The 24,412-nt window shown below is 32.4% G+C and overlaps 1 protein-coding gene across 6 annotated transcripts in view; it reads left to right on the plus strand.

Annotated features, from left to right (window-relative positions):
• LOC137646096 (CUGBP Elav-like family member 4) overlaps positions 1 to 24,412 on the plus strand; it is a 79,905-nt gene that overhangs the window by 20,385 nt on the left and 35,108 nt on the right. For 4 of the 6 annotated variants that reach the window (XM_068379288.1, XM_068379292.1, XM_068379293.1 and 1 more), the window contains exons 3-5: positions 14,163 to 14,321; positions 18,080 to 18,230; positions 24,163 to 24,204. In XM_068379288.1, the coding sequence (XP_068235389.1) occupies positions 14,163 to 14,321; positions 18,080 to 18,230; positions 24,163 to 24,204 (352 nt within the window). The remainder of the gene's footprint in view (positions 1 to 14,162; positions 14,322 to 18,079; positions 18,231 to 24,162; positions 24,205 to 24,412) is intronic. The other 2 variants (XM_068379290.1, XM_068379291.1) reach the window with 2 other exon arrangements.

Below are 24,412 nucleotides of genomic sequence, written 5' to 3' on the forward strand. Positions count from 1 at the left end.
GAGGGACATGTCAGATGATGATGATGATGATAAACTAGCTATAAGTATGAAAGAATATCATTGCCTAAATACATAACAGACGATGGATTGACAAACTAAGAAAGGTTGCCGGTGTGGACTAGTATAGAAAGACCATAAACAGACGCAAAGTGGAAGGACATGTCAGATGATGATGATGATGATTAACTATAAGTCTAAAAATATATCAGTGCCTAAAATATGCAACAGACATTGAGAATCTGTAATAATGGACCACAATGAGACCTGTAAGTCTTTAAGCCACGTGGAATCTAATAACCCATTCATCGTTAACCGAAATATTATTATTTGATTTTGATATCGAAGCCTTAGTATTAGAACCATCGGCGTCAATTACTAGAAATTGTCTTTCCTCTAATAGTTAATTCCCGATCAGCAGTAACGGGTTTTAGATGCGGAAGAGGCTTAGGGTTTAGGAAAGCCTACAATATTAATGGGAATTTCGGCCAATTAGCATGAGCCTTCCACATTACAGAACTGTAGAACTATTTCATGTCATTTAGACTATAGATCGAAGTGGAGGGTCTCTATTTCATTTATTATTATTATTATTATTATTATTATTATTATTATTATTATTATTATTATTATTATTATTATTATTATTAATATTATTATTATTATTATTATAACTTGAATAAAACACCATGCTGTGTCCATGTATCTTGGGTATTAAAATCCACAATTATATGCGTTTTTATATTTAATAATAGCAGGAGCTTTTGCACTTTTTACAGCTGAAGATGCATCTTGAAAAAGTGCAAAAGCTACTGCTATTTTTGAATATACAAACGCATATACAGTAACTGTGGATTTTTATATCCATTATTATTATTGTTGTTGTTGGTGTTGTGATTATAGTAATTTGTGACGTTTATATGAAAGAAGCAAACATTATACTTTTACGCAAGTTTCTCTGGACTGTAAAACCAATATCTAAAATGTTATACACATTGTTATTATTATCATTATTATTATTATTATTCGCCAAGCTACAACCCTAGTTGGAAAAGCAGGATGCTATAAGCCCAGGGGCTCCAACAGGGAAAATAGCTCAGTGAGGAAAGGAAACGAAGAAAAATAAAATATTTTAAGAGCAACAACATTAAAATAAATATCTCCTATATAAACTAAAAGAAAAATTTAACAAAACGAGAGGAAGAGAAATAAGACAGAATAGTGTGCCCAAGTGTACCCTCAAGCAAGAGAACTCTAACCCAAGACTGGAAGACCATGGTACAGAGGTTATGGCACTACCCAAGATTAGAGAACAATGGTTTGATTTTGGAGTGTCTTTCTCCTAGAAGAGATGCTTAACATCTAAGAGAAGTATGAAATTACACTTTGAAAATGAAGGAATTCTTATCTACATTAGATATCTACATAGAATAGTTATTGCAAGTCACTATGTCAATGATAATCAAATACATAGAATTTATACAATATCAGGCAGTCTTTTACGACCGTATCCAATTTTACGAATGGATTTGAATATATATTTTTTATATACAGATATTGGATATATATTTTCATTTTTTTCTTTCTTTTATATACAAACATTTTTTTTTTTTTTTTTTTTTTTGCATTATTATATGCTTGCATTTGTAAGTTTCGATATTGATATCTTTTACAAGTACTCATTTTTCGATTAATTTACCTTTACGACAGGCAATGGCCTCCCCAAGACTAGCAACTTTAGATTAATTCCATTCATTCATTCACTCCCTCGCTCATTCATTTAAATGTTAATCCCACGTTATACTGCTGGTAATGCAGGGCCCTAAAGAAATATTCGTTCGTTTGTTCGTTCATTTTAGAACGACCTTGCTTAAGACAGCCAATATTATTATTATTATTTATTATTATTTGCTAAGCAACAACCCTAGTTGGGAAAGCAAGGTGCTATAAGCCCGAGGGCTCCAACAAGGAAAATAGCCCAGTGAGGAAAGGAAGTAAACAACAAGAGAATTGATTAACAATAAAAATACATTTCAAGATTTGTAACTACATTAAAATATATATATTTTTTTTTCGTATATAAACTATTAAAACTTCAAAAAATACAAGAGGAAGAGAAATAACACAGAATAGTATGCTGGAGTAAATGGGAGGTAAAGAAATAGCAATTTCAAATGGAAAGTTTTGTCTGTCGTAACGTTTTGGAACGTTTACCCAGGACCAGCACGGGAAAGGTATGCTAGTATTCATTTTGTCTTGATCTGTCATGAAGTTACGTAACTAGTACACTGTAATTGAAATTGATTTGACTACTTTGGTGTTATACTCACTTCACCACAGACCTTCATGTAACATTATGAACTACTGCTGCTTGCACCAGCCAGTTAGGGTTTGTTGTGATTATCAGTAACGCTCCGTATATGACAAGAAATTGGTTCATTATTATTATTATTATTATTATTATTATTATTATTATTATTATTATTATTATTGTTATCATCATCATTATCTAAACTACAACCCTAGTTGGTAAAGCAAGATGCTGTGAGCCCAAGGTCTCCAACAGGGAAAAATAGCCCAGTGAGGAAAGAAAATAAGGAAATAAACGATAAGAAAAGTAATGAACAATCAAAATAAAATATTTCAAAATCATTAACAACATTATAAAAGGTCTTTCATATAATAACTATAAAAAGACTTATGTCAGCCTGAACACAAAAAAAAAGAAAAAAAAAAAACATTTGCTGCAATATTAAACTTTCAAAGTTCTATTGATTCAGACTTTCGACTTTTATCCGGGGTTATGACGGGCGTAAGTGAACGGTCTCTTATGACAATTGTGAAACGACAGTTCGCTTTTACACTTAAATGGATGTATTTAACCCTCAGTCTAAAGCCCTTGAAATAGCCCTGACTAGATCAAAGTAAGGAGAGGAGGAAAGGGGATTGGTGTAATTGGGATTATCTCCGAAGGATGCAATAGGAACCACCTGTAAGGATATTATTATTATTATTATTATTATTATTATTATTATTATTATTATTATTATTATTATTATTATTATTATTATTATTAGCTAAGCTACAACCTTAGTTGGGAAAGCAGGATGCTATAATCCAAAGGGCTTCAACATATTATTATTATTATTATTATTATTATTATTATTATTATTATTGTTGTTGTTGTTATTAGCTAAGCTACAACCTTAGTTGGAAAAGCAGGATGCTATAATCCAAAGGGCTTCAACATATTATTATTATTATTATTATTATTATTATTATTATTATTATTATTATTATTATTATTAGCTAAGCTACAACCTTAGTTGGGAAAGCAGGATGCTATAATCCAAAGGGCTTCAACATATTATTATTATTATTATTATTATTATTATTATTATTATTATTATTAGCTAAGCTACAACCTTAGTTGGGAAAGCAGGATGCTATAATCCAAAGGGCTTCAACATATTATTATTATTATTATTATTATTATTATTATTATTATTATTATTATTATTATTATTATTATTATTATTATTATTATTATTAGCTAAGCTACAACCTTAGTTGGAAAAGCAGGATGCTATAATCCAAAGGGCTTCAACATATTATTATTATTATTAGTATTAGTATTATTGTTATTACTAATTCTACTTGCTAAGCTACAACCCTAGCCGGACAAGAAGAATGCTATAGACCCGACGGCTTCAACAGGGAAAATAACCCAGTGAGGAAAGAAAATATATTAAATATTTTAAGAACAGCATAATTAAAGTAAATATCTCATATATAAACTGTAAAAACTTAAAAAAAAACAAGAGGGAGAGAAATAAGATAGAATAGTATGCCCCGAGTGTACCCTCAAGAAAGAGAACTCTACCCGAAGACAGCGGAAGACCACGGTACAGAGGCTATGGCACCACGCAAGACTAGAGAACAATGGTTTAATTTAGGAGTATCCTTTTCCTAGAAGAGCTGCCTGCCATAGCTAAAAAAGTCTTCTACCCTTAACAAGAGGAAATTAGCCACTGAACAATCATAGTGCAGTAGTTAACTTCTCAAGAGAAGAAGTATTATTTGGTAATCTCAGTGTTGTCAGGTGTATGTGGGCAGAGGAGAATATGTAAAGAATAGACCAGACTATTCGGTATTTGTGTAGGCAAACGGAAAATGAGCCGTAACCAGAGAGAGGGATCCAATGTAGTACTGTGTGGCCAGTCAAAGGACCTAATAACTCTCAAGCGGTTGTATCTCAATGGGTGGTTGGTGCCCTGGTCTACCTACTATACTCAATTTTTTTAATGAGACGCATTTGCACTGACTCGTAGCGGAGTCCTTTTTGCTCGAAAAAAAATTTCCTGCTATCTGATTGGTTAGAATGATCTTGTCCAACCAATCAGCGATCAGGAAACTTTTCAGAGCTAAAAGGGCACCATTGCGAGTCGGTGCAAATCTGCCTCACTAAAAAGAATTGACTATACCTACTAATGGCCTCTCAGGACTGCTACGTTACAGTATATCAATACGAATGTGCTTACTGAAGGACTAGGGCATGAGAAAGAGAATTATTTGAGCCGAAAGCTCTGGAAATACGAAACGGAAGGTGGCTAGTCCCCAAACAATGGGGGCATAGCCACCTCCAAGTATATATCATTGTTAATGGGAATTTGATGAAACCAGCCAAGTGGCTCTAAATTACCAGATTCCATAGTGGTGCTCTATATCATGTTATTCTGCCGCATCGGCTGTCGCTATACTGATGTAGAATTCCAGTTGGAATTTAAAAGGATTCCCACGTCTTTATTTTATCATTATCATTTTACCAACGGAGGGAAATTTTCCGTGTAATATAACGCGGTTGCTCTCTCTCTCTCTCTCTCTCTCTCTCTCTCTCTCTCTCTCTCTCTCTCTCTCTCTCTCTCTCTCTCTCTCATCCCGCTATGAAAGGATTTTTTTTACTTTTTATACATTGTAATAATCATGATGAAATGCACATTTTTTTTTATTTAATTTTTTTTTATTTAGTTATCATTGTATGATTGAAACTAACAGGTAGAAAATGGAATTTCAAAACGAAATGTTAATGAAAAAATTTATTTTATAATATTTATACTTTACTGTAGAGAAAATTTGTCAAGTAATGGCCGCCTGTGACTTTAGCCTTCCGGAAGTGTTGTAGTAAACGTTGTAGAAGCTGTCTGAGGAAAGAACTGCAGGTGCTTTGAGCCCTCTGGAATCATTTACCTGTAGAACGCTTCCAGAAGACTTAAATCACTGGCATTTCTCTCCCGAGACAGCTTCTACAACGTTTAAAAAGCTTCCAGAAGGCTAATATCAATTGTTCGTAGTATAAAAGTACAGAAAATGTTGTGCTTTCTGAAATATAAAGCTAAATGTTATGCATCATTACCGCAGACTTTTATCGCACTGTACTGTTGTTATTGTTATTGAAAGAGGGAGATTAACCAGCCCAATCAGTCTTGCTCGACTCTTACCGAGCTGGATCGGTTAGATTCTGGCTCCCTGTTGTTAATTCCCAGAGCTATTAATTTAGTATCATATAAATAAACCCATCAGACTTTTTTCAAATTCAATCTGTAGATGTAATTGATCCCCTGAGCTGTCATAGGAATTATGTTTTTTGTATTTTTTATTCGAGACTTTGAAAGGATTTTCTTACTTCTCTGAAGTCTGGTCTTAGTAAGAGCTTATATTTATCTGCCTTATCGACCTTCTCACTTCAAATTCTTAAAATGAAGCGGATTTATTAATGAATTATCCTTTTTGTATAACGTCACAGATGAGTAGTAGGTTAATGCATATAGCAAGACTCCTGAAACCAGGACAGTATATTGAAAATGCTTATTCTAATGGCCTATTGGAAACGTCCCTGTCTGGGGATCGCCGGACTGGGGTTAGAGTCCCACTCAAGCTCGAAAGTTTCTTATAGTTTCTGCAACCTCACCATTTTTGTGAGCTCAGATTGGAGGGCTTTGGGGAAGCCTATAGATCTACCTGCTGAGTCATCAGCAGCCATTGCCTGGCACTCCCTGGTCCTATCTTGGGTGAAGAGGGGTCTTGGGCGCTGATCATATGTATATATGGTCAGTCTCTAAGGCATTGTCCTGTCTCTAGGGCAATGTCACCGTCCTTTGCCTCTGCCATTCATGAGTGGCCTTCAAGCCTTAAATTGGCATGTAATTTGGACTGGCGATTACACATACGATAAAGATAACTTATTGGACTGAAGCCGTTAACTGTTCGGTTTCATTGCGACATTTGCGAATCCCACACGTCTTTCAACTAAAGCTAGTCATTGTTTGGATCAACTTTGTACAATATTATTATAATCTCTCCTTGTTGTTCTGCTTCCACAGAAATTAGATTTTTTTTCGCACACCATTTTACCCTTTTTGGTTATAGAGTTAGAATGGATATTCAGTTGTAACTTAGTCCTTTATGGCTGAAATGTTTTGATGTCAAGGAAATTATGACTGTGTAGGTGCTCATCTCTTTTTACAAAGACTGTTTAGTCTCATGTCTGATGGATTTTATTCACGTAATGTGGGTCTGTCGGTCGTGGATTGCCCGGAGCTTTTCCCCGGAAGGGGGCTTTTGATATCCTAAAATTCACATCAATATGTGGTGGTGGTGTTTTTTTTTTTTTTTTTTAACTGATCAAAATATACCAAATAGGAAAGTTTATTGACTTTGTAAATAGGTTTTTATTTTTTTTATTACTGATCAAAATATGCTATTTAAATGGACGAAATTTTAGGGGCCTGAGAGAAAAGGCTGGAAATGTAATACATCATCTTTATAGATTATGGACATTATAAAAGTCTGTTAATAAAATAAATCTCAACATAGTGTCTGAATATAAATCCAGCCATAAAAAAAAGAAAAACATCCTTTATTCAGTATACAGAGATTGACAGTTCATATAGATTCGCTTATAGAAAAAAAAAATCTCAACATCGTGGCTGAATAAGAATCCAGCTATGAAAACGGGATGAAAATGCTGTAGGCTATTCAGTATACAGAGATTGACAGTTTACAAAGATTCGCTTAGTTCCTCAAGGAAAAAAAAAGAAAGTTAATTCATTAGCCAGTCTCTGAAGTAAAGTTTTACTCTGGACGACTTTGAGCCTCTTTTCTTAAGTTACTTCGAAGGTAATCTCCTGCGCGCTGCGAGTACTTACGACAGGGGATTTTTGTATTAACTTGTCCAGGGTACCTCATATCTTTCGTAGTCAGTCTCCTGACTACATTAGTCCCTTAGCCTCTTAGATAGATGGGGCATGGGCAAAATCTTAACCGTTGTAGGAAAGACAAAGTACACTTTAAAAAAAAAAAAAAAAAAAAAAAAAAACCCTAATTTTAATCTGAAATAAAATCTGTACCGTTGCAGGAAAGACAAGTGCACTTTAAAAATAAACCGTGATTTTAATCGGAAATGCTCCTTTAAAATCTTAACTGTTGTAGGAAAGACAAAGTACACTTAAAAAAAAAAATCTAATTTTAATCGGAAATGCTCCGTTTAAATCTTAACCACTGTATGAAAGACGAACTACCCTTAAAAATAACGTAATTTTAATCGGAAATGCTCCGTAAAAAATATACTGCTCTCAGTCGTATTTCAATAAAATAAAGGCGACCGTAAATTTTACTCTACTTTTTATCTTTTACGGGTTGGTATTAAGGACAAAATGTCCGTTTTTATTTTTAATTAATGGTTGGTAAATTTATTCCTGGATTTTTGCAGTTTATCTTGTCGCACTTTTTAACAGTGTAGTTTAGCCTCTCTCTCTCTCTCTCTCTCTCTCTCTCTCTCTCTCTCTCTCTCTCTCTCTCGTCACTAAAGGGACCATTCCGAGAAAAGAAGAATGAAAGAAACCGAAACAGATAATGGATCTCTACGTTTCAGCGTAGAAGAATAGGTAATGTTAGCCATAAATCCTTTAAAAGTAGACCGACGACTTGCATTAAGGTGTACCGCTTTTCTCCTAAAAGGGGAAATGGACAATGTCTCCTTTGTTCACGAAACCTTGAGGATAAGGGAAGTTCCAGCCAGATACCCTCATTGTTAATACCCCTTATTGTGAAAGCCATTTCATCTAACGTGGAGGATGAGAAGACTCGTTTAAATTAGTCTTGTTTTGCTTCCTTTTACAGGATTAAAGGCCGCTCATGAATGGTAGAGGTAAGGGATAGTGATATTGCCCTAGCAAGCACGATAATGCCTTAGAGACTAACCATAAATACATATAACCAGCACCCAAGCTAGAACCAAGGAGGGCCAGGCAAATTGCTGCTGAGGCGTCAGCAGATAGACCTATATACTCCCCCAAACCCCACTCCTTAGCTCTCAAGGATTCTGAGGTTGCAGCGACCAAGGAACTAACGAGTTTAAATGGGACTCGAACCTCAGTCTGGCGCGCTCATATATGCAGTACATAACAATAACAACAAATGCTGTCATTTCCACTGCGGGATAAAAGTCTCAGATATGTCAATTCATGTCTGGGGTTTTGCCAGTTTTCATCATCATGCTCGCCTGTGCGGATTGGTGATGGTGGGAGATTTTCGTCTGATCGTTGACAGAAAACCGACATTTTGTGAGTGGCCCTGACTAATATATATATATATATATATATATATATATATATATATATATATATATATATATATATATATATATATATATATATATATATATATATATATATATATAAATGTCCTTGCCTGTTGATATCCCAGCCTCGAGTTCGAGTCCCGCTCAAGCTCGATTATGATTTGTAATGTCTGCAACCTCACCATCCTTGTGAGAAAAGGATTGGGGCTGGGGGTTTTGGGGAACCTATAGTCTTACTTGCTGATTTATCAGCAGCCATTGCCTGGTCCTCCCTGATCCAAGCTTGGATGTAGAGGGGCCTTGGGTGCTGATTACATGTATATATGGTCAGTCTCTAGGTCACTGTCCTGCTAATCTGGGCAATGTCACTGCCCCTTGCCATTCACGAGCGGCCTTTTAAATCTTCAGGCTTTATAGCGAAAATCTCACTGCCTGCCATATCATAAAGCCTACTGGCCCTTGTTGGTGTCTAGTTTAATTATGACTTAAAAGAAAATGCAAGAAAAAATGGTAATGAAATTTAAATACATTTCATTGTTTTTCTAATTTTTTGGAATTTGTGTTTGCATTATTGCAAAACAACGAGGGGTGTGCAGCACTATTTACGCATACGAGAAATATTTGAAAATTGGCATTTTTTCTGCTTATGTAAAACAATAATAACATTAGTTAATTACTAAGAAGACTTGCTTATCTGCCCTTCCAAAGCCGGTGAGATTTTGCTCCCGCTACTGTATACTCCTGAGACCCGCTCAAGCCTTGTAGTTTCTTGGAGTGTTTGGGGGAGTATATAGGTGAACCTGCTGAGTCATCAGAAGCCATTGCCTGGCCTTCTTTGGTACTAGCTTGGGTGGAGAGAGGTTTTGGCCGCTGATCATATGTAGAACACAGGCAATTCAATCAAGTACAAAAATATCTTATTTCCCTTAGCTATGGTAAGCAGCTCATCTAGGAGCAGGACACTCCATGATCAAATCATTGTTCTCTAGTCTTAAGTAGTGCTATAGCCTCTGTACCATGGTCTTCCACTGTCTTGGGGGTAGAGTTCTCTTGCTTGAGGGCGCACTCGGGCACACTATTCTATCTTATTTCTCTTCCTCTTGTTTTTTTCAAGTTTTTATAGTTTATATATGAAAGAATTATTTTAATGTTAATGTTCTTAAAATGTTTTACTTTAATTGTTCATTACTTCTTTTATATTTCCTTATTTCCTTCCCTACCTGGGCTAATGTTCCCTGTTGGATCCCTTGGGCTTATAGCATCCTGCTTTTCCAACTAGGATCGTAGCCTAGCAAGTAATAATAATAATAATAATAATAATAATAATAATAATAATAATAATAATAATAATAATAATAATAATATATGGTCAAGCTCAATGGCATTGTCACTGTCGCTTCCCTCTGCCATTCATGAGTGACCTTTAAAACCTAACTTTTGTAAAAACCTTCCTGTTTCAAAATTTAAACTACTCAAGTAGAAACAAGGAAAATAAAATCATTTCGGGCTAAACATATTTTTTTCATTTACTTTTTTTATTTAAATAATAATAACTTTTTTCATATCTCCCAAACAAATGTGTAATGTCGGTACGGACTTCTATGATTGATATGTAATTATAACCTAATAATTTTTTTTGATGCGCAAGAGTTGATATGTGATTTAGCCTCGTGAATGGGAGAATAATTGGACGACTGTTTTGGATTCATAAAATTCATTTCAGTTTTAATTTCCTTTCAACTAAAGCTGTCATTTGTACGTGAGGGCCGTTTTTACTATTATAAGTAAAATCACAATTGTTTTGAGTCGGCAAATACTTTGCCTTAGTATTCTGCTGAAATCTGGATTTTTAGGTGTAGGCCTAAATGGTATTTTTATTATTATTATTATTAATTTTGTTGTTGTTGATGTTAAGAGTATCCGATAGCCTGAGAAAATCGAAAATTGAAAGAGGTGCTTAATCAAGATTTCAAGTTTCTACTCTCTCTCTCTCTCTCTCTCTCTCTCTCTCTCTCTCTCTCTCTCTCTCTCTCTCTCTCTCTCTCTCTCTCTCTACACTTGTGTATATCCAACCTAAAAAAAAGTTACAGACCATCTCTCTCTCTCTCTCTCTCTCTCTCTCTCTCTCTCTCTCTCTCTCTCTCTCTCTCTCTCTCTCTCTGTTTTAAAGCTGAGAGTGAGAGTATAAAACTCTCTCACATTTTTTGCTAGTGTTCTGTAATCCCCCAGAAGCCTCAATAACAATATTTTAGACGTAGATTTTCTCTCTGTATTTTTTTTATTATTTCTAGATCTAAGCTTTTGCAATTGTTAACAAATTTGTCTTTGATTATATTACATATAAGATACTTTATTGATGTCTGATGTCTTTTTATGCTATTTATCATTATTGTGTTATGTATATATATATATATATATATATATATATATATATATATATATATATATATATATATATATATATATATATATATTATATGATCTTGCTTGATTAGTATAAACATTTAGAATTTAGCAATGATTAAAATCAACAGTTACATATCTTATTCTTGTGGTCATTATTGTTTTTTTTTTTTCACTATGTATAATTAATAATATCTTTATCATAGTTTATGAAACAAATTGGCAATTATCCAAACGAAATGGAAAATTGAAATATAGATTATCAAATTCCTCCTTTCCTCTGTTCTCTCCATCGTCGCTGTTATGGCAAATGACACCGAGACTTTTAAGATTTCCTAACTCAAACTCATCCATCACTATTTTAAAATGTGAAAGCGTAAAGTTACGATGAATCTTTCTGGAATAGATTTATACGTTATTGTTAGATTAACGTGTTTCAAATATTGTTAGAAATTGGAGAGTAGAAAATGAGAAAATAATTTACGAGGAACTTTTCTTGAATAGATTTGTACGTTACTATTAGATTAATGTTTCAAATATTGTTAGAAATTGGAAAGCAGAAAATGAGAAAATACTTTGCAATTAATTTTTATAGAATAGATTTGTATATTGTTAGATTAATGTGCCTCAAATATTCTTAGAAATTGGAGAGCATAAAAAGAGAAAATACTTAACAATTAATTGTTCTAGAATAGGTTTTATACGTTGCTGTTAATGTGTCTCAAATATTCATAGAAATTAGAGAGCAGAAAATGAGAAAGGTCTAGACAATTAATTTTTCTAGAATAGATTTGTACGATGTTTTAGATTAATGTGTTTCAAATATTGTTAGAAATTGGAGAGCAGAAAATGAGGAAATAATTTACAATTAATTTTTCTAGAATAGGTTTTGTACGTTGTTGTTAATGTGCCTCAAATATTGTTAGAAATTGGAGAACAGAAAATGCGGAAATAATTTACAATTAATTTTTCTAGAATAGGTTTTATATGTTGTTGTTAATGTACCTCTAATATTGGTAGAAATTGGAAAGGAGAAAATGAGAAAATACTTTACAATTGCTCTTAGATAAATGTATTACAAATATTGTTAGAAATTTTAAAGCAGAATATAAGAAAATACTTAACAATTAATTTTTCTAGAATGGGTTTGTACGATGCTGTTAAATTAATGAGTTTCAAATATTGTTAGAAGTTGGAGAGCTGACAACGAGACTAAAGATCATCTATCATTGTTTGTAAATGTAAAAGCGTAAAGTTACGATGAATATTTCTAGAATAGATTTATGCGTTCCTGTTAGATTAATATGTTTCAAATATTATTAGAAATTGGAGAACAAAAAAAGGGGAAAATAATTAGGCCAAAGGAAGAGAGATAAAAATATGGAGAGACAAAACAGATGATCGGTCTTTAATATATGTACCCTGGTTAGGGGGATTTTTCTTATCCATGAGATTCATTCGGTTGTTTGAGAAGAATTTCAAAATATTTTATATTTTGTACATTGATAAATTATCTTCTGTATCAGATTTGAATTTTTTATCCATTAGAAGATTGTGTGTTTTTCTTTATTCATGTGAAGATTTTGAAAAAATTGCACTTTACATTGTTAAAATTATCTGACTTGATGAAAATATTGTGATTTGAATTTCAACCATTTTTATTCACCAATAAATGTATATTTCATGTTTTTTCAACATCATGAATAATTTTATCAACTTTATTAATTTTATCCTGTCCCTGAACTTGAATAATTCTATCAAAATTTTCCTGAAATTAGATAATTTTATCAACATTTTCCTGAACTTGAATAATTTCATCAACATATTCTTGAAGTTAAAATAATTTTATCGACATTTTCCTGAACAAATGATTTTATCAACATTTTTCTGAACAAAATTTTATTAACATTTTCCTGAACAAATAATTGTATCAATATTTAACTGAACAAATAATTACATCAACATTTTTTCTGAATAAATAATTTAATTAACATTTTCCTTAACAAATAATTTTATCAACATTTTCCTGAACAAATAATTTTATTAACATTTTCCTGAACAAATAATTTTATCGGCATTTTCTTGAACGAATAATTTTATCAACATTTTCCTGAACAAATAATTTTATCAACATTTTCCTGAACAATTAATTGTATCAACATTTTCCTGAACAAATAATTTTATCAACATTTTCCTGAGCACAGATCTTTGCTCATATATACAGTATATAAAACGAAATACACACGAGAATTTCTATAAAATATTAATCCTAAATTATGAAAATTAACCACTAACCCTTGAGCTAAATAACTATCTTCGATCAATATTAAAAAAAATATAACTAACCATAAAAATTATTTTTCATAACTAAAATTTTTTTACAAAATCACACCTTTTACTCAGAATTAAAACAAATGAAAAAATATTTTTGATTATAACTACAAAAAAAATACAAAATCACAACTTTCACTCAGTATTAAAACAAACCATAGAAAATATTTTTGATCATAACTTAAAAAATTATAAAAACACTACTTTTACTCGGAATTAAAACAAACCATGAAAATATATTTCAGATCATAAGTGAAAAAAAAAATTACAAAATCACAACTTTCATTCAGTATTCAAACAAAAAATATATACATTTCTGATCATGATTTAAAAAGAAAAACACAATATCATAACTTTCACTCAGTATAAAAACAAAAAAAAATATACATTTCTGATCATGATTTAAAAAGAAAAACACAATATCATAACTTTCATTTAGTATTAAAACAAAAAAAATATACATTTCTGATCATGATTTAAAAAGAAAAACACAATATCATAACTTTCATTTAGTATTAAAACAAAACAAAAATATACATTTCTTATGATTTAAAATGAAAAACACAATGTCACAACTTTCACAAGGTATAAAAACAAACCATAACAAATATTTCTGATCATTAATAAAGAAAAATAAAAAATACTATAAAAAACTATAAGAAATATATCTGATTACAATTAAGAAAAAAAAAAGGTGAACCTATAAGAAAATCGAGAGTCGCACAATGACCCTCCCTAACCTAATCGCTTTTTTTATTCTGACCTGAATTGACCTGATTTGACCTTCCGGCAGGGTGCGTCTTCTAGTCTGGTGGTCAAGTTTGCGGACACAGAGAAAGAGAGGCAGCTTCGGCGTATGCAGCAGATGGCCGGCAACATGGGTCTCCTTAACCCCTTCGTCTTTAACCAATTTGGAGCATATGGAGCGTACGCCCAAGTCAATGTTACAGAGGTTGGTTGCTTGCTTGGAGCTTAAGCATATTGCTCATGCTCTTGGGCGTTATGTATGTATATATATATATATATATATATATTTATATATATATATATATATATATATTGTGTATATATATATATATATATATATGTATATATATGCATATATATACATATTTATTTAATATATATATATATATATATATATACAGTATATATATATATATATATATATACATACATACATACATATTTATTATATATATGTATATATATACTGTATATATATTCATATATATATATATGAATATACAGTATATACATACAATATATGTATCTACAGTGTATATCTGTGTTTGTGTGTGTGAGTGTTGCAAGTGTGCCTGTGTCTGTGTGTTTTATTTTACTCCTTTCTTTTGAAGTCTGAAACAACAGGGTAAAGTTTACTGTCTTTCCTGTTTCACGTCCCCCCTTTTTTTCTCTTTGGAGCCTGTGATTGGTGGTAGTCCAAGAGTGATCCACTGGCCTAGCAAACGTAGGCTGAGTACTTCTGCATTATTCAGTGACGAAATTTACTTCATTTGGTGGGACATCCCTGCTTGTGTGTGTGCATGTATAGTAGTCTCTCTCTCTCTCTCTCTCTCTCTCTCTCTGTATATATATATATATATATATATGTGTGTGTGTGTGTGTATATATATATATATATATATATAGATATATATATATATATATATATATTCGTACGTATTGAAACTTTAAAAAATCAATGAATATTTCTTTTAAACTTGATAGTCATTTTCATAATAGAATCGATCATAGAGTTATATTTTGTTAAATTTTCTAACGATACGTAGCCTTTTTTATATATCATACAGTTAAATATAGTCTTTTTAGATCGTAATAATTGACTTCTGTATTTTAGTACGCCCTTTTAATACGCCCATTCTTACTAGATTCCATTATGTATGTGACACATAGTACTTCCGTAACAATGATTTTTAAGCAATTTTTATTCTTCTTTTTCATATTATTTTTATTTTTCATATTATTTATCAGTATGAAATCTTTAACATTTTTATATCACTTCTGTTTCATTTTGACTTTTTTAAGAGCATCATTTTGAATAGCTCTATTCCAGCGATAGAGATGAGCCGTAATCTCCAAATATTGCATTATTGCAAAGAGTTGCAGTGGCATGTGGTGGATAACGTGCCCATTCAACTTTTGCATTTAACTCGCTGCATCTCCTTTATCAGTCTCCTCTTCGATGCTAAAGGTTACATTGCGGGAAAATTGTTCATTGCACTTCGTTCCGTTAAATCTTTAAAGAATTTTCACGTTTAGATGTGTCATATAATCACACGTTTAATATAGATTAATATAAATTATGTAATATTTTACAATTTTCTTTTCGGTCTGCTGAAACATTTTTCATTGTAGTTTGGTCTATTAAATCTTTTAAAGAGTTTTCTAGTTTAAATGTGTCATATAATCACACGTACAACATAGATTAATCTAGAGTATGTAATATATTACAATTTTTTTCAGTCTGCTGAAAAATTTTTCATTGCCTCCTTTTTAGTCTTTTTATCTATTTTCAGTAAGAATTATTATTATTATTATTATTATTATTATTATTATTATTATTATTATTATTATTATTAGCTAAGCTACAACCCTAGTTGGAAAAGCAGGATGCTATAAGCCCAAGGGCTCCAACAGGGAAAAAATAGCCCAATGAGGAAAGGAAACAAGGTAATATATAAAAGATAATAATAAGATTATTAATCTCTCGGGAAGATTGCTCTTATGCGAATCGAATTTCCTCTTAATAAAATTCCCTCTTTCTCTTCCTCCTCTTCTCTTCCTCTTCTCCTTTTCCTCTTCTTCTCTTCCTCTTCTTTCGCAGTCGTCAAAGACAGTTGGCACTATGAACTGTCTATTGGGGATTAATCCCTTAATTTTTAACAGTGGAAATCCCATTTTTACCTTAAGCCAGAACGACTACTTGGAAATTAAAAAAAAAAAAAAAAAAATCGACATTCAGCGAAAAATGTGAACATTAATATTCCTTTCCATTTTCGAAATATTGACACGAGAATTTCCTATAATTGTCGGGAATTTTTATTTCTGTCAAATGCTGATATTTTCGCCATCAATAAAAAAATTTATTTTAAAACTTTTATTTTTCTTTTTTTATATATATATTCCCGCACACTTGGCACAAGCTTGACAAATTTTTATTCATTTCCGTGATGGCAGGTTGGAATGGCATTGGCCAAAGGGACATTTTAACTCGCCATTTCTCTATTCTATTTTCCTTTTTTCTTTCTCCCTTTTCTTTTTTTTCCCTTCCCCTCTCCCTTTTCTACATAATGATGGCCATATTGCGCTTCGCAGTTATGCAATATCGAAAGCAATAGGCCTATACTGCATGAATAAGCCTTCAGCAGATATGCAGTCATCTTTTTTTTTAACAGTCGTCAAAGTTATTTCTTTCTTTTATTCGCTTAAAGCCATTTCTCTCTCTCTCTCTCTCTCTCTCTCTATATATATATATATATATATGTATGTATGTATATTTATATATATATATATATATATATAGATATGTATATATATAATATATATATACATATTTATATATATTTATATATATATATATATATATATTTGGGTGTGTGTATGTATATATCCATATACATCCATATATGTGTTAGCGTGTATGTGTACGTATGTATGTGTCTATCTTTATGTCTGTGTCCGTCTATCTGTTTTCACACGAATACTGTGTAGGCAGAGTATGAAGATACAGTGTTGTATAAAGTTCATGAATGTTTGATGTTTACATGAGATGCAAAGTTCAGCCCCTGTACTATAGTCAATTCTTTTTAGTGAGGCAGATTTTCACCGACTCGCAGGGTGCCCTTTTAGCTCGGAGAAGTTTCCTGATCGCTGATTGGTTGAACAAGATAATTCTAACCAATCAGATAGCGGGAAACTTTTCCGAGTGAAAAGGGCACCCCTACGAGTCGGTGCAAATCTGCCTCATTAAAAAGAATTGACTATAGTTCACTTCAATGTGGCGAGACTGAACTTATAATTTAAATATTTATAATTTATTTATTTATTTATTTGTTGATTTATTTATTAAGAGATTGTTTTACCTATTGAAGGAAATGTTTCCATTCCAACTGTGTAAGTAATCTTTGGAGTGTTTAGTGATGCAGTTATATGATATATGTATTTTCCTGTGTACCATCATGATGTCAACATTCCTTCTATGTATCCCCATTGATTCGATGTGAATCATTAATGTGAAGCTATATAAGATACTTATATGTCATAGGCAGTGTTATATGCATATATATATATATATATATCTGTATATGTATTTATATATGTATCTATATATGTATATATATATATATATATATGTATATGTATTTATATATGTATCTATATATGTATATATATGTATCTATATATGTATTTATATATATATATATATATATATACATATATACATTTATATATATGTATATATATATATATATATATATACATTTATATATATATATACATACACACTTACATACATATACACACACACTGTTAAAACTAGCTTTAGAATAATCTACCATTCATGAGGTGTTTAAAAACAAAAAAAAAAGCTCCTTCAGCATTTTTGAGAGAAATCTGGAACCTCTTTTGGATTAGTGAGACAAAAGCAATTGAGAAACTGATCGATGTCTATTTGTGTGTTAACAGCAGCAATTTATGCAGCAACAGGCGGCACTGATGGCAGCGGCCTCCCAGGGCACATACATTAACCCCATGGCCGCCCTGGCTACCCAAATGCCCCACGCCGGAGCACCCCTGGCCAACGGCATCACCAGCCCAGTCGTCCCTCCCACATCGGGTAAGACACCTAACGGATTCCTCTCTCTTTTTATTATTCTGTGGGCCATTGCTCTCTTTTTATGATCTAGATGGTATCTTGATACGATCCTATTGTCCTTTCCTTTCAAATTTCCCTTTCCCCTTTAGCTCCTCTTTCCCTTTAGCTCCTCTTCCTCTTCGCCCTTCTCTCAAACTGTTTTTCCTTTGAACCTTCTATTTCATCTCCCTCTTCCTCTTCCTTTCATTTCTCTTTTCCTTTTCCCCTTTAGCTCCTCTTACTTTTTAGCTCCTCGTCCCCTTTAGCTCCTCTTCCTCTTCGCCCTTCTCTCGAACTGGTTTTCCTTTGAACCTTCTATTTCATCTCGCTCTTCCCCTTCCTTTCATTTCTTTTTCCTTTTCCCCTTTAGCTCCTCTTACTCTTTAGTTCCTCTTCCCCTTTAGCTCCTCTTACTCTTTAGCTCCTCTTACCCTTTAGCTCCTCTTCCTCTCTAGCTCCTCTTCCTCTCCGCCCTTTTCTCGAACTGTATATCCTTTGAACCATCTATTTCGTTTCGCTCTTCCTCTTTTTTTCTGTGGGCCATTGCTCTCTTTTTATGATCTAGATGGTATCTTGATACGATCCTCTTGTCCTTTCCTTTCTTTTTAACCTTGTCCCCTTAGCTTCTCTTCCTCTTTAGCTCCCCTTCCTCTTTAACTCCTCTTCCTCCTTTAGCTCCTCTTCCTCTCCTCCTTCTCTGGAACTGTATTTCTTTTGAACCTTCTATTTCGACTCTCTCTCTCTCTCTCTCTCTCTCTCTCTCTCTCTCTCTCTCTTGCTCTTCTTCTTGTTGGTTCCTAGGGATGGTCTTGTGGAATCACATTATATATATAATTATATAGTCGTCTTTAGCCTGTGTTCAGTGATGATTTGTGATTGGGGTAGCTGTGTATGTCTGTTAGTTGGTTTGCATGTCTCTAGATGGCAATCTCTCCTTTGCCCCCAAAAGCAAACCCTCGCAGCTGTCAGGACGTATATTTATATATATATATATTTTTTTTTCTTTACATAATATTCAAAGTTGCATGTTGTCAACCAGTTGTTAGATTGGTTAAATGGATGGTTGTTAGGTTTGCAGATTTAAAAGTGCTGTAAATGTTGATTTTATCGATGGCTTACTGTATAGGTACACCTAGAGAAATGATTAAAGTAATACCTGCGTATATGGAGTACATTGCAGATGATATACGCCCAATTCCTTTTACTATATTTATATGCGTACATATGTTATATGTATGAATATGAATATATTTGTATGCAAAGATTGTACTACCATTATTTTGTATATTTCTTTTTATTTAACCCTTAGATTATATATTAAAATGAAAGTGTAAATATTTTATTTTTAAGAAGATATGTAGAGCTTAGGTAGAGTGTGGGCCAATAGTAGACAGTAAATTTAGTGTTTTTGTCCATCCATATTTTTCCAAGAACATTGTTCCCACACATATTCCATATGTCTTGGCAAACTCTTTTTTAAGCCAGTGGATATTTTTTTTTATTCCTTGTTCTTCTTATCACTCATTAATACCGTACATTTCCATGTTAACTAACTTTGCTTAGACGAGTCAACAACATCCCTAGAAATGTTCTCTCTCTCTCTCTCTCTCTCTCTCTCTCTCTCTCTCATCCCTAGAAATGTTCTCTCTCTCTCTCTAGAAATGTTCTATCTCTCATCACTAGAAATGTTCTCTCTCTCTCTTTTTCATCCCTAAAAATTTCTCTCTCTCTCTCTCTCTCTCTCTCTCTCTCTCTCTCTCATCCTTAGAAAAGTTTTCTCTCTCATCACTAAAAATGTTCTCTCTCTCTCTTTCTCATCCCTAGAAATGTTCCCTCTCTCTCTCTCTCTCTCTCTCATCCCTAGAAATGTTCTCTCCTCTCTCTCTCTCTCTCTCTCTCTCTCTCTCTCTCTCTCATTACAGAATTGTGTAGCCATCTGCACTGAATCATTTTGTACATAAGTTTGTGCTCTCAAACAGAACTTCCCCTTTTCTTTCCTTTAAATCGTTTCTTGCTTGACAATACTGTTTATAATCATGAATGCATTCGAGGAAGATGATTTGTATCTGCCAGTAAAATTCCTATAAATGAAATGCACTTGTCTAAAGTTTGTTCCGACATCAGTCTTGTATATTTCATTCCAGTTTAAGTAAATGAGACTATGATTACTTTAGTCTTGTAAGTTTCATTCCAGTTCAAGTAAATGAGACTATGATTAACTGCAGTATTGCCATGAATTATTAATTAGTATTTTATTGTTAATCATAAATTTCTTTCATCATAGGTCTCTTTAAATTAATTTTGTTTTTCATGAATATATATTTGATATGGCAAAGGCAGAATAACTCTTCAAGATTTTTACTGAAAAGGTTTAATAACCTGAGTGTCCATTGCAATATATGTATATGATAAAAAATGCTATTCGCTAATATGAAAATCTTTTTTTCAAGCGAAAACCTACATGATTTAATTTCATTTCAGTTCTAGAGAAATTAGATTATGCTATCAGTGCATTTCACAAAATTATAGACTTTTCAAGTATATTATATAATGTTTTGATAAAATCCTGTTTTGTTTTCAAGGAGAGGGAAGATTGAATAATTCACCCAGTTGATATTAGAAAAAGAACAGTTCATTTGTAAATAGCATGAAAATTACGGAATGGAAAACATTACTTAAATTAGCTTTTATCCAAATAAAAACAATTGTAGTTATACACACAGGATTAAGATCTATCATCTAATTAGTCTGATACAAATAGACATTTTGAATACTACTGAAATTTCGTTTATATAAATTATCATTGGAGTAATAAACTCAATTCAAATCTGCAGTCTGCGAAGTTGGTTATAGCTAGACATTTTGAATATTACTTAAATTTCACTTTATCCAAAATAATCATTGTAAATATACACAGAATTAAAATCTGCAGTTTGCGAAGTCTGATATAGTTAGACATTTTGAGTCCTACTTAAATTTCATTTTATCCAAAATAATTATTGTAGTTTTACAGCCAGACATTTTGCATAATACTTAAATTTCGTTATATCTAAAAAAAATCATTGTAATTATACACAGAATTAAAATCTGCAGTCCGCGAAGTCGGATATAGCTAGACATTTTGAATATTCCAAAAACATTCTGAAGCTCCCATTTGCTAGTGCTGACATTAAAGTACTCCAAAAAAAAAATTGATTATTGAGTAGCCTTTGCCTCTTTATTAGTCATCCTTCAAGAGTCCCTCTCTACCCCAGTAAATATTTTTTTCACTCGATTCCCATTTTCGTTCAAAGAATTCCCATTCTCGTTCAAATAATTCCCATTTTTGTTCAAGCAGTTCCCATTCTCGTTTAAGTAATTTCCATTTTCGTTCAAGCAGTTCCCATTCTCGTTCAAATAATTCGCATTTTCGTTCAAGCAGTTCTCATTCTCGTTCAAATAATTCCCATTTTCGTTCAAGCAATTCCCATTCTCGTTCAAACAATTCCCATTTTCGTTCAAGCAGTTCTCATTCTCATTCAAGCAATCATTTTTATATGTCGACATTAAGGATTTGATGTTCGTATAGGAGTTAACAAATAGGAGAAAACACATGCATTACAAATCTCTCTCTCTCTCTCTCTCTCTCTCTCTCTCTCTCTCTCTCTGTTCGCCTTGTACTTCCTAGTCATATTTCCCACATTTGATACAGATTTGGATTTAATGTGAACTAATGTTGTCAATACGAAATACGCCATTTTGCGTTCATTTTGTGGTATTGCACACACACACTTTACAATGCACACGTACATTGTATGTAATTCATTTGCAAATCTTTCATTTCATTCCTCTTAACATGAAGTGAAGCTTATTTTGACTAAAGTTAGAAAATTCAGTCGTAGTAAAATATTTAGTCAAAGTGAAAAAATATTAAGTCGGAGTAATGGTTCAGTCGAACTAAAAAAAATTCAGTCGAAGTAAAAAAAAATTTAGTCGAAGTGAAAATTTCAGTCGAAGTAAAAAAAAAATTTAGTCGAAGTGAAAATTTCAGTCGAAGTAAAAAAAAAAATTTAGTCGAAGTGAAAATTTCAGTCGAAGTAAAAAAAAAAATTTAGTCGAAGTGAACATTTCTGTCGAAGTAAAAATTCAGTTAAAGTTAAAAAATTCAGTCAAAGTAAAAAGTTCAGTTTAAGTAAAAAATTCAGTTGAAGTAAACATTTCAGCCGAAGTAAAAAAAAAAATCATTCATTGCGGTTATTTGCTGATATTGCCATTAAAGAAGACATCTAACCATGTCTGTGTTCAGCCTTATGAAGTCAAAATTATCTTTGTAGACAAAGGCTTTTGAGTATGGCTTATAAGATTCAACCCATAGGCTGACTGTCAACCCATATTTTGATTTTCTTTCCCAATTTGTGAAACGAAACGAAGTTAGCCCTGTTAAATTAATTTACACTTTAACCTTTTTAACCACAATTAATTTTGATTCACTTCTTAATATAGTGGAAGAGAGTGATGAATATAAACTAACATTTGATATTATATTTCACGATTATTATTAAATCATATCTCTTTTGATGAGAGTTAAACAATATATTTAACTCCGAATAGACATCATGCAATATATTCAAACTATTTGTGACTAGTATTTGTCAATAAAAGTTGTTTCAGTATAATAAATATGAAACTAGAAAGCTTGAACTGAAAATATTAATAGATTCCTAAGCATTAAGTAAATCACTCAAGAGGTAGCATTGAGTTTGTAAATGATTGAAATGAATAAATATCATACGAGTAAATTTTTTTAAGTCTATTTGATATTTAAAATAAAATGTTCATATCTGATAGTTTATCTTTGATATTGAAAATAAAATGTTCATATTTGATAGTTTTGCAAAGACCCGAATTACATACGTTACGTCTTATCATTTATCTAGATTGTCAATTAATCACAACTTCAATTAAACCCATGAACTTAACGAACATGTAGTTGATGAATTGTTATTTTTATTCTTATTATTAACGTCATTCCACACAATTTTTGTACATTATACTTGAGATTGACTCGACATATTATTTTTAGAATAGTCAACAGAATCTCTTTAGACTGTCATGAAAAAGATTCTCTCTCTCTCTCTCTCTCTCTCTCTCTCTCTCTCTCTCTCTCTCTTGTAAGGTACACATAAAATCTCTCTCTCTCTCTCTCTCGTAAAGTACACATGAAATAAATCTCTCTCTCTTGTAAAATACATGCAAATGACTCTCTCTCTCTCTCTCTCTCTCTCTCTCTCTTGTAAGGTACACATAAAATCTCTCTCTCTCTCTCTCTCTCTCTCTCTCTCTCTCGTAAAGTACACATGAAATAAATCTCTCTCTCTTGTAAAATACATGCAAATGACTCTCTCTCTCTCTCTCTCTCTCTCTCTCTCTCTCTCGTAAAATACATGCAAATGTCTCTCTCTCTCTCTCTCTCTCTCTCTCTCTCTCTCTCATTTGTAAAACTCATGCAAAGGACTCTCTCCGTTGTAACACATGCAAATTATTCTCTCTATCAGTTGTAAAACACAAAATTACTCTTCTCTCTCTCTCTCTCTCTCTATCTCTCTCTCTCTCTCTCTCTCTCTCTCTCTCTCTCTCTGTTGTAAAACACGTGTAAAGTACTGTCATAAACCACATACAAAATGACCTCTCTCTCTCTCTCTCTCTCTCTCTCTCTCTCTCTCACACGGTTGTAAAACACGTGTAAATGACTCAGTCGTAAACCACATACAAAATGACTTCTCTCTCTCTCTCTCTCTCTCTCTCTCTCTCTCTCTCTCAGTTGTAAAACACATGCAAAAATATAATGACAGACAATCAAACAATCAAAAAAAAAAAAAAGTATGAGAGAGTTCTTGAAGCCTGACGCTAACGGCCGCCATTCCCATCTTTGCAGCGTCTGTGCCACTGGTGTGGGACATTCAGAGTCCGAAAGTTGGTAAGTGGCGAGAGTAGACTGAAGAACCCCCAGGAGATTAAAAAAAGAAAAAAAAAAGAATTAAGAACCCTAGTTTAGTCATCAACTTACAGAAAACTTATTTTCTACGCCCGAATTCTAAAATGAAAAGCAAATCAAAAAATTTCTTTGCGATTTGTTAGATGTCTCCAATGCCAATTCCTGCCACGGTCGTTTCAAGATGAGCCGA

This window comes from Palaemon carinicauda, chromosome 8 (genome assembly GCF_036898095.1).
Source record: "Palaemon carinicauda isolate YSFRI2023 chromosome 8, ASM3689809v2, whole genome shotgun sequence".
Classification (NCBI taxonomy): domain Eukaryota; kingdom Metazoa; phylum Arthropoda; class Malacostraca; order Decapoda; family Palaemonidae; genus Palaemon; species Palaemon carinicauda.